Genomic DNA, 12,223 nt, shown 5'->3' on the forward strand with positions numbered 1-12,223 from the left:
GTTCCCCGTTCCCCGTTCCCCGTTCTCCGTTACCAGTTTTACTAACATCCATCGCAATATAGCTAGTGCTTCTCAGTATAACGACAGCCTGGGTACACGCAGCAAAGCGTCCAGTTTAAATATGTTTTCGTTTGCCGGACTAATGGTGTTCCTCGTTATATACGGAGAGCGTTTGTTAACAATAGCAAAACTGAATGTAGACAATCATGGTATAGCATGGCCAGCGCTGTGATTAGTGAGAGGCGCCATTTCTGAGGCAAGACATGTTCCGCAGTATGTCCATGACAGCATGTCGAATGTTTTGTCATCTTCCAGCAGTAAATCACAGGATTCAAAGACGAATTCAGACATGCAAGAGTCCATGAGAAAAGAAGAACCTTCTTAGGAGGAATGCTTGGGCCGTTGATTTGATATACAGCTATACGAATAAAGAAAGGCAAACAACAAAGCAAAAACAAGAGAAACACGTAAAATATGCCAAGTGCTGATTAACAAAACTAGCTAAATTTGCCATTTCGTTATTCTCTGTTGCTTGTTGTACTTGCAAAACATGAATCTGATTTTTGAGGCGTTGTACGGCCAAATAAATCCTGATCTAAACCACTGCTGTAACAAGGAGATCAACAGCTCCAAGAATCAATATAACTAGACCACGGCTAAAATAAAATGGAGCCAACAAAATCGTCAAAGAAAGAAATAATCTCAACACCTAAATGAAGATCACGAGAGCGACAACACGCTTGTGAGTCACAATTTCCTGACATCTGAGATGAAGATGAATAGCTAGGAACCTGTCTACACTTACAGCCTCAACGCCCAAGAACGAAGCTAGAAAAAGCAAAACCGAGACCATAAGTAAACCCTTGTATGTATTACCGCAGGACTACCCTGTTGTAACCACAAGACCAGAAGTGAGTTGTACAATGGTTGACCCAATAAACCAACACCAAATCAGAAACAACAAGACTCAGGAGCAATATTTTTAACGTTTTTGACAAGGATGAAGTTCTTCGTATCACCAGGATTGTTACAATCAGTTTAACATGATCCCAATGTAGCATAGAAATCTACTGAAAAGACAATTAGCGATTCAAACTCGGATTCAAATTCGGAGATTTACAAGTAGAACTACAGCAGTAATTCACAAAATGATTTCCTCATAATATTAACTCAACGCGGGGGAGCTTAGCCTGAGAAAAAGAACTGTACTGGTTGTGTGGCCACCAACGCGTATCATTTATGTTAAGAATTGAAGCGGGTACTCAGGAAAACCAATTAAACTTTGTAATCACTGCGCGGCACCAAGCAGATACTTAATTCAAACAGTTCTTTGAACCTAAACGAAAATGATTTCTTATCAGCCTCTGAGCAGAAAAGAAATTAATTAATAAATTTTAATTATCACGATTTGTTGTTGAAAACTTAAATTAGGGCACCGTGTGAAAACGATACCACTGCAAATAAGAATGCAACGATAGTGCTCTTAAGAAGACAATGAAAAGAGCTTTTAATTATAAAACCTGGTTTTCAAAGAAGATTTCTTTAATTTGTACCCAAACCACATCTGGAAATTAACCTACAATGTATTTTAAATCGCAAATTAACAACAATCCTAACAATATTTTTAACTGACAAGGAAAAAACAAATTGCATGCCGTTCAACAATACTGATATCGCTCATAGCGCTTATAATTCGCAGTATACACCCGCTAGCGTCACGGACGAAACACGAGCTCTAGCTTCAGTTCCTCGTTTGGTTAGTATTTCAAAAAATATTGTTTCCGGGCTCCGTAGAAGTTTGAAAAAACTCAGTCTTATTCTTCAATTTACTGAGAAATACTTACAATACAAGCGCAGTCAGTAAAGTTTTTCTTTGCACCTGGTGCGGTTCATCGTTCGGTTCTGTGAGCTAGAGTGACCCTCAGAGTCCTCCATAATTAACGCTACCTTGAAACGCCCATGCAAAGTTAGAAATATGAATAATTCTGCTTGTGGAGCGCTGCTTTCAACTTCAAGTTCTACCATCATCACTAATATTGTCTTCAATGGCTGTCTCTGCTATTCCACCATTATGCTTAACATTTTAACAATCCACGCCCTACGTAAAAGATCTGCACTATCAAACACTTTAAAAACATTACTCCTAAGCCTCGCTGTTTCTGATCTTGGTATTGGTTTACTGGGCCAACCTTTATATATCGCTATTCTAGCCAAGATGTTACGATGCAGCTCTACACGTCTTCCCATTCTTGTTGGTTTCGCTGACTTCGTTTTGAACATTCTATTTCTGTCGTCGTTTTTTAGCATTATGGCCTTAAGTGTGGATAGATTCCTTGCCATTCAAAAGCCTCTACGATACGAGGAAATTGTCACAAAAAAACGAGTTAATATTCTGGTAATTACAATATGGCTATTCAGTGTATTTCTCGTCCTGTGCGCTGCAGTACTAGTGTTCGCAATTTCACGAAACATCGTTTCTGTACTTTTTCTCATCATAGAATCCCTCTGCTTTATTGTAACGGCATGGACTTCTTACAACATATATTTAACCGCCAGACATCACAACATGCAAATTCAAGCTCAAACACAACAGGCTTCCCAAAATAACAACATGGTGGTTGCGAATCACAGAAAATCTGCCCAGAGCACACTTTTAATCTATGTGGTATTTTGGGCTTGTTATCTGCCTCAATTTGTGATTTTGATTGCTCAGCTGTTCGCACAGGCACGTCAGAGCGCAACTGTTAATGAATTGTTTGTGTTCTCAAGTACTCTTGTTCTACTGAATTCCTCACTCAACCCCGTCATCTACTGTTGGAAGATGAGAAACGTTCGATGCACTATAATGAACATCTTGCAAAACATATTTAGGAGCTAAATAAATAATTGTACATAGGGAAGAAGCTTTGTTAAAAACAACACTTCGAGATGTCCTTGACTGTGCGAATTTTCATCTACCGTTGGAAGATGAAACACATTCGATGCACTATGATATGAACGTCTTCCAAAACGTATATAGGAGCTATATAAATAATTTTACACAGGGAAGTTGCTTTGTTAAAAACAACACCTCGAGTTGGTCTTCAGCGAATTTTCATCTACTGTTGGAAGATGGTACTATAACAATGCACTATAATATGAAAATCTTTCAAAGCATATTTAGGAGGTATATAAATAATTGTGCATGGGAAAAGAAATAAAATGTTCCTCAACGTGAACTTTATTTTTTAAACGTTGTTTGTCTAGTACAGAACAGGTATCTAAAACAGATAACCAATGAGCTGTAGCACACCGATCTGCAGGCTGATGACTATTTCAACCAGTTGCCTAAGGTGATGTGTTTCTGAAGTGACTTAGAACAATAGGTCACATTCGTGCTATTGGACTGGAACTCGCCTTGATACTGATGCTAATGCTTGCATTCAAACACGCTCTAAAGTAGTTACTCGAAAAGTACTGGACGGATTAAAGCGAAAAAGGATCTCTTTAGAAAGCTTTTTCAAAGCGCCGGACAGTCGCAATTTTACTTCCCCTCTTGCGAATTTCGCTCGGCCGAAAGTCCAAATGCAAGTTTTTTGCGTATTTAATAATAAAACCTTAAAATTTATTACGTCATTAAATTGACCAATGACTTTTCTTTTCTAAAATAGCTTCGCAGTATGACCATCCAATATAATTAGATTGAAAAAGATAGGTTATCATGAGAAGAGGCCCATGAATGGTGAAGGTGTTCACTTAGATTATCGTCTCTTGTCTCTTTTTGATGATATTCCTCCGCATGAGCCTCCTTCGCTGAAACTTGTTCCATTCCAATACCGTGAAAACGAATATGGCCTATTTGACATCCTGTTGTCAAGGCATATCGATTCTTTATAACTGATTAACGAAACCTTTTACAATTAACGTAACTGACAGAGCAGTAATTACATGATACATTTCTGGGCAATTATCCGTCATTAAAGATTGCACAGCCAATCAAATCGCTGGGTTCTACGCTGAGTAAAGGTTATAAGGGTAAAGCCCTTTGTTTTGTAAATTTTTTCACCATAAGGTATACACCTGCTAAGGGCATAACTGTGAATGAGCGTCAGCTCAAGCTTCTTCATTCCACTCAACATCGAAGAAAATATATCTTCCATCAGAAGATGTTCGAAAAACTTCATATGTTCTTATACACTGACGAAACAACTCTATAAGCTCTAATAACGAAGACACGAAGAAGTACAGCACTGTGAACGATCGGCGTTCATTCTTACGTGCTGTGAATAAGTAAATTTCTTAGTCCAAAATTAAATCAACTGAACCACGTTCGAAGACGAATCATGCAAAACAGTTCACTTGGCGGCGCGGAGTTACAAAATTCAAGTTCCACAACCGCCTTGCGAGTTGAAGGTTTCCTTTATTCATCCTACGTGGCTAATATTGTCTTCAATGGTTGTCTCTGTTATTCCACCACAGTACTAAACATCACGACAATATACGCTCTGAGCAAAACCGTTTTGATATCAAAACCGTTGCGAATATTAATACTTAACCTGGCTGTCTCTGATCTTGCTGTTGGCGTACTGGGTCAACCGTTATATATCGCTCATTTGGCCGGAGAATTACGTTTCAAGGTTCCAGACACAGCTACCTTCATCGTTTAATCTCTGATCTGGAATATACTTTATCTCTCATCGTTTTCCAGTATACTGGCTCTGCATGCAGACAGATTCGCCGCTATCCACATGCCGTTACGATACAACAATCTTGTGACTTGCAAACGAACAGCTATCGTAGTCATCGCAATATGGCTGTTTAATATTCTTCTCGTGTCGTTCACTGTTTCACTGACTCCACCCGGATCGAGAATAAGTCTCGTCATTTTTGACATCATAGTATTATTTTGCTTGATTCCATCGACGTGGTCATTCTACAAGAACTATTTAACAATGAGACGCCATAAAATGGAAATTCAAGCTCAAGTACAACAAGTAGCACAAAATACGAGCGTGGAGAATCTTGTGAGACTCAGAAAATCTACTCACAGTACATTTTGGATTTATCTCGTATTTTGTGTTTGTTATCTACCTAACGTCCTCACTGAGATTGTTGACGCAGTATACGGATACGGTAGTGCAAGCATTGTTATACACACATTGAATATCTATATGGTGACGCTGACGTTTCTCAATTCCTCCCTCAACCCTGTTATCTACTGTTGGAAGATGAGACACATTCGACACACAATGCTTGGAATACTTCAAAACATATCTAGGAGGTAGGCATTAAGCCGAGAGTGACAGTGAAACCGAGTTACAACAAGGGTTTTAGACTGCTGAATCTTTGATTACCTCAGAAATAAGCGAAATAGAGGTATAGACCAGTATAGCCAGACGACTGGAAAGCCCTACAGCGACACAAGTGCGTTTTAGAGGCTAGGCCTGTTCACTTTTCCGAACTTATTATATATTCGATAGAGCAGTTTTCAATTAAGTGTCGTAAAATCAAAACTCTCTACCCGATCATAAGAGACAGAGACAGAGACAGACGGTAACACCAATCAATACCCGAAGTAGAGACATGTAGCCTTGATGTAGTTGACGCGAAGCGAGGGAAAACGTGTACGTACGAGCGAGTCACGATTGGGTTTGGTTTTACTTCTGATAGGATGGAAAGGGCCCGAAATTTTTAGACCAATCGTGTAGCGTAGTAATGTAAAACGAAGAAAAAAATGCGAATTACTTTAAACAATCAAATGAAAATTGCTTTATGGAAGGATAATATTAACAAGAGTAAGAATGCTGAATCGTACACCTCAAAAGTATTCTGTATTGTGAGTTACAACACTTTTAGAATTTTCAGCTGGCGTCCTGAAAGGGTTCGTTATAGTGAAACTTTTGGAGAAAATTAGTAGTATTTCAAAAAAAGCAGCTTTTAATTTGCTATTCACGCTTTTATACATCGAACATATGTTATTTCTTATGTCGATCAAATTGCTATTGAGGGTGACACGAAAAGGCCAGTGATGTCATGATGAGCCTAATCATCCAAGAAATTAGCAATTCAAATATGCATTGGTGAATATAACAGAGAAGCTCGGTGAAGCCGGAACATTGAATGCACCAAAAAAAACATCCATTTTGATATAAAAAGACGAGAAGCTGTTATCAGGCTAAAATTTGGAGGATGTCAGAGCTTTGGGAGGTCGAATATGCAGAGAAATTGGCTTTTGAAAACAATTCAATTCGTTGGCTTTCGCTACCAGTTTCCTTGCTGTCCCATGTTTATGATTTTGAATGTTTTCTTCAGCTCAGTTTATAATCTGGTCAACCTGGGGTGTTAGCGTAACAGACTTAAGGTTTCTGAAAGTTTTCTGAGTTTCCTTCCGTAACTGAAAACCTTACGCTGATTATCAAAGTGCGGCGAAAACTAATGACAAGAAAAGTGTCTCAGCGAGGGCGGTTGTGAATGCAAACACCTTTCTTATAACCAATCAAATCAAGCTCAGATGTTGGCTAAATTACAGTAAAGTGCAAATGCGCTCGTGGTACTTCTAGTAATTTTCAATCTGCAAGCGTCCCTGAATGAACATCTGAATTACTCTGTACGTATTTACTTGTATGTTTTTTTATTCTGTATTTTGTCCCTTCAATGAGTTGAAGGGGCAAAATACAAAAAACTATGTTTTTATATCTGGTGCTGTGGCTTCGTTGTTATACTCCAACGCAAAGCATAATCTGTCTAAGGACCTTCATCTCAAACAAATCCCGACTTTTAATCGCCAATTAACGGGACCTACACGCGGCCTTTAATGTCTTGCAGACACGTAAAAGCCAAAGGAAGTTGCCAATTATCTATTTTTGTAATGTTCCCAGTACGAGTTGACCAGTCCTGCTTCTGTTCTGCAAAGTAAGAAACTACTTACATTGATCATTAAGAACATCCTTTCTCTGCTCATTGACACAGTGAAACAAAATGTCATCTGGTCTCTGGGCATATCAAGTTAAAGGGTAAAATACAATTAACGAAAAAATAACATATTGCTCACGCACAGCCACAGCTTGACATAACTCATCAAGAAACCCGACTAGGGGCATTAATCGTTTCTCGTGGCCAATTAAATCGAGTATTTCAACGCCGGACAAAATTTAAGTCAGTTCCTTTGTTGTGTTAATGGTTTGCAATACAAGGTGGACACCTGCAAACATATGTGAGTAAACAGTTTAGTCTCATCCTTCAAATCCGCTTCGAATTTTAACTAAAATTGATTAAAGTACTGCCTCACTTAAAAAAAGGCTTTGTCACGGCCAAACTGACACTCTCAGTTAATTCGTCTACCGGTCTTGTGCCTCAGTTTCAAGCAAATTAGCATTATGAATAATTCCACTGACAGCTCGGCTCGCAGCTGCAGAACTCAAGTTCCAAACCTTCAAAACTAGAAGATCAGCTGTATTCTGCCATCATTGCTAATATTATCTTCAATGGTTGTCTCTGTTATCCGACCATTATGCTTAACATTGTAACCATCCACGCTTTGCGAAAAACATCCGCACTGTCGACGCCTTTAAAATCGTTTCTGCTAAGCCTGGCTGTCTCTGATCTTGGTGTTGGTTTGCTGGCTCGGCCTCTATATATCGCTTATCTGGTCGTGTTATTACGGTGCAACTTAACAAATCATACCGTCCTTTTGGCTTGTACTCGTGTTGTTGTGAACACTGTTTGCCAAGCTTCGTTTTTTAAGTATTATGGCCTTGAGTAAAGAAACATTCATTGCCATTCAAAGACCTCTACGATACCAAGATATTGTTACTCAAAAACGAGTTGTTACTTTGGCCATCACAATATGGCTCTGTAGCGTAATTTTGGGACTGTCCTTTGCAGTTTTGTTTCCAGTGAAGATCAATGTCATAAGTTTTGCTTTTATAGAATCCTTCTGCTTTGTTGCAACAACATGGTCTTCTTACAAGATATACTTAACCGCAAGACGCCACAACACACAAATGCGAGCTCAAGTACAACGGGTTTCACAAAACAGCGACGTTGTAAAAATTGCGAGTCTCCGAAAATCTGCCCAATGTACTCTATCTATCTCGCATTTTGGGTTTGTTACTTGCCTCGATACTTTATATTTATCGACACAGTACTTTAAATACAGGCAAGCAAAAATATGGCTGTTGGCATTTTGGACGGGTTCTCGACGACCCTTGTTTTCCTTAATTCTTCCATCAACCCCATCATCTACTGCTGGACAATGAGACACATTCGACACACCGTAATGGGCATCCTTCGATACATATATCGGAGGCAATAATGCTACTTGAATTTGCACGGAAACTTTGCGGAAAATTGCACGGTTTGTTGCTGCGGTAACTAAATTGTCTTCGTTTACAAGGCGCAGTGGAGCCCGGTCCCGTACGGCCACCCTGTAAAAAAATTATGTTCAAAATAGTCACCTTGCTGGATTAAAAAGTTTAAAATTTTAGACTTTTGACTTTTGCTGGCCTTAACTGCATATGAAAACTATCATTACATACGAATCAAAATACTATTATAGACAGGTTGAATGAGATCTCCGGTGACTGGTGTTTCCTCCTTTAACTCGGTCACCCACTGTTGAAAGATGATACACACTCCACACACATTAATGGATATTCAGTACAACAAATGAATGATCAAGCGGCGTTAGACAGATAGTTACTAAAAGACGGCGCAGCAAGATGGAGAATATAGCAAGCATCTGTATATATATTTTGTCTCAACTTAGTATTCTACGGATTATTTGATTACGTTCTTATGAAGTTTGCAGTGTCTTGCACGGAAGTAAGCAATTCTTTATCGAAACTCACAATTATTGATTATGCACACCTAATAAGGCACCAAGCATTCTAGTATATGTAGTAGGTCTTAGTAAAGAGCAGTTTAAACTTAATTGTCAAAAGAAATTCTTTTTTGCTTTAGTTTTTTGTTAGAGCGCTATGCGATTTTGCGCCACTTTTTACAAGTCAATAAAAACCGAAAACATCCTGATTCACTCATATACGTTTTCCCGCGCTTCGTGTCAGTTACATGGCTTTGCTTTCAGGCGTGATTGGTTCACTGGATTGTCTGTGTACTTTGTGATTGGTCAGAGTGATTACTCTAGTTCCGGTTTTACGACACTCCTTTGAAAACCGCTGTATTACCGAAGTCAAGGCTAAATTTTCCGACCAACCTCTTAAAAGCGTTTGTGGTGATGGGAAATGCTAAAATCCTCGTTGGAGCATTAAATAAAATATGGATATGAACGTAGATTTTTCGTTGTCTTTTATCCGTTTTTAAACACAGACTAAACCCCTATATTCAAAATAATTGTTTGAGGTACATTAATATCAGCAAAACTTATTGTAATATGGCTCTAAATATAAAGGTAGCCATTGTGTAGCCTTCGCCATTTACATAACAGTCAAGTCTGGCATGAAAGTACAGTTTGCTCAATAGTTCACAATAGTATTATGCCAGTGTAAAATGAGCTAAATATTTTGAACAACAAGATATTTTAAAGATATTGGGGTGTTAATTATGATAATAGTACTTTATTTCACTAGGGAAACATTGATTAGTGATGACCCAGTAGTACATATAGTGGCCCTCCCTAAGCTAATCTAAAACCAGAGTGCAAACCGAAAATCTGATAATTACTGATAAATTAATCACTACATGTAGTTAATATTAAAATGCTCATTAACGGAGTTTACTAACGTCATCTTTCTTTGGATTTCCATTAAAAAGCGCTTCTGTAAAAGTGTGTCTCTAACAGATGGTTCAATTCTGTTCCACAGACGAGTTGCACTGGAATGAAAAGTCCCGAGGCCTGAATTTATCTTATACTTTGGCGTAATAAGATCATTTCTTTTTGAAGTTCTTGTGTTGCAATCGTTACAACTCTTGACATGGGTGTTCGCAGTTTCAGTCAAAGAGCAGATTTTCTATGCCCTAAGAGGCTCGGTGGCTTTGAGACTTCAATTGCTTTATTGTACTGCCTTGGTTTCTACTATAAAACCTGATAAACCTCCCTGTTTTCAATTCAGTTCAGTCTTCCCAGAGATCTTCATCTTAATAAAAAATACGAAAGCATGTCTCATTTTGATTTCGAATCAACGAGACAGCCTTCAATATTGCAGTTTTACATGGATAAAGAATGAAAACAAATAACTTATTTACTACTGCTCGGCTCGATTTAGCCCTCATTACGTTGATGCAGTGTGAGGGGTAAAGCAAAGTAAAAGTAAAACTTTATTTAAACAGGGAAGCCCGTTCAGCTTAAAGGCTGATATCCATAGGAGCCCTGTATAAATAACATCAGGTTAAAAATACAAATTTATGTACACAGGGTTCCTTAAATGGGTGTTAAAAGAATTCCTTAAATGTGTTATCTTTCAAGTTTACATCTTTTGTCTTTAGCGTGGGTAAAACTGATATACAGCAGACTGTAAGCAACAGCTGAAAACCTTGAAGGAGTTTAATCAGTTCTGTTTTTGCCTGGTTAGCAATGGAGAGTTTTTGCCTGTTGTGACAAATTCAAACCAGGCTAATAACCGGTCTCAGGGCGTATCAATTTTCTGGGTAAAACAAATATAGCCAAGAAATTAAAAACACAATTTCCGTAAATGACAAAGCAATACCATGACATGCAATAACGAGGAAATCCTCAGTGTCATTGAACCTTTTAACACAGCCAATTATATCACCAGAAGGAAAATACTGTTGACTGACAAACTCCTTTGTTTTGTTAAAAGTCTCGGCTATAAAGATTGGGAAGCGGCTGGGCTTTAATTAAACTGAAAGAAATTTCTGTTGCGACAAGAATTTTCAGCACGCATATACGATCATCCAACATTTCACAACGGACGCTTCAACGTATGCTCAAGCATTTTCCTTGGAAAGAAAATCGTTTTCTCCTTCATAATCCAATCCTCTTCGTTGATTCCAGCTCTTCACATGAGTGAAACGTCTATACCACGCAATTGAAAAGGCGTAGTGGTGAACGGTTATAAAGACCACTCGACATTCATCCTTCGTTCCTAGACTGTGGTTACATACATTTGTTAAAATCAAACTTGATTGAAAACGTTCATGTAAAGCCAAATCATGAATAATTCAAATTGCAACACCAAGCTACAAAACTCAAGTTCCACGGCTTTACAAGTCAAAGATCCACTTTATTCTGCTATTATCGTTAATATCGTCTTCAACAGTTGTCTCTGTTATACCACGATTATGCTGAACATTGTCACCATCTACGCTCTAAGGAGAACGTCTTCACTTCCAAAGCCTTTCAAAACATTGCTTCTAAGTCTTGCAGCTTCTGATCTTGGTGTTGGTTTACTGGGTCAACCTTTACGTCTCGCCTATCTGGATGTGAAATTACAATGCAGCCTTTCTAATCGGCCCATTCTTGTTGCATCTACTCGTGTTATTTTGAACATTTTTTATTTATCTTCCTTTTGTAGTGTTATGGCTTTAAGTGTGGATAGATTCTTTGCCATTCAAAAGCCTCTACGATACCAGGATTTGGTAACTCACAGGCGAGTTGCTATTGCTGTCATTGGAATATGGTCTGTCAGTGCACTGTTAGGGCTGTCCTTTGTGTTCGTTCTTCCAGGCAAAGTCACTATTGTGATCGTTCTCATCATAGAATCCGTCTGTTTTATTGCAACGACTTGGTCTTCCTATAAGATATACATAACTGCGAGACAACACAACATACAAATTCAATCCCAAACACGACGAAATAGCGGCATGCTAAATATTGTGAGTCTCAGAAAATCTGCCCAAAGTACTCTTTTCATCTACGTGGCATTTTGGGTTTGTTATCTGCCCCACTTTATTTTGACTGGTCATCTCACACACGTAGGGCGAACTATGACTTTAAGCACGTTGAATCATTTCTTCGGAACCCTTGTACTCCTTAACTCCTGCCTCAATCCCGTCATTTACTGTTGGAGGATGAGAAATATTCGACACGCTATAATAGAAACTCTTCGAAACATAAGGAGGGGGAAGTAATTGTGCAGCCGTAGATAACTACTTTGTTAAAATATATGAAGGGGCTCTAAGATGTTCTTAATATCTGATTATTTTCCAGAAGAACGAAAGACATTTAAGAAGTAAACGCCTGCGAAAAATTGAGAAGAGACCGAGACGAAAGTCAGTGTGCTTGAGTTTCAGGCCAGCTGTAAACATCATTCACCTGATATCGTTT

At 38.5% G+C, this 12,223-nt stretch overlaps 2 protein-coding genes across 2 annotated transcripts; both read left to right on the plus strand.

The window, feature by feature from the left end:
* Positions 1-1,817: 1,817 nt before the first annotated feature.
* Positions 1,818-2,931, plus strand: LOC145489003 (adenosine receptor A2b-like). Its single transcript, XM_081467886.1, has one exon. The coding sequence runs from the start codon at positions 1,976-1,978 to the stop codon at positions 2,876-2,878; it is 903 nt and encodes a 300-aa protein (XP_081324012.1). The 5' UTR covers positions 1,818-1,975; the 3' UTR covers positions 2,879-2,931.
* Positions 2,932-10,690: 7,759 nt separating this feature from the next.
* On the plus strand, positions 10,691-12,029 carry LOC145491100 (melanocortin receptor 5-like). Its single transcript, XM_081470236.1, has one exon. It carries the CDS (start codon positions 11,110-11,112, stop codon positions 12,025-12,027), a length of 918 nt encoding a protein of 305 aa, XP_081326362.1. The 5' UTR covers positions 10,691-11,109; the 3' UTR covers positions 12,028-12,029.
* The last annotated feature ends 194 nt before the right edge of the window (positions 12,030-12,223 follow it).

The sequence above is a fragment of the Orbicella franksi genome, chromosome 6 (assembly GCF_964199315.1).
Source record: "Orbicella franksi chromosome 6, jaOrbFran1.1, whole genome shotgun sequence".
Classification (NCBI taxonomy): domain Eukaryota; kingdom Metazoa; phylum Cnidaria; class Anthozoa; order Scleractinia; family Merulinidae; genus Orbicella; species Orbicella franksi.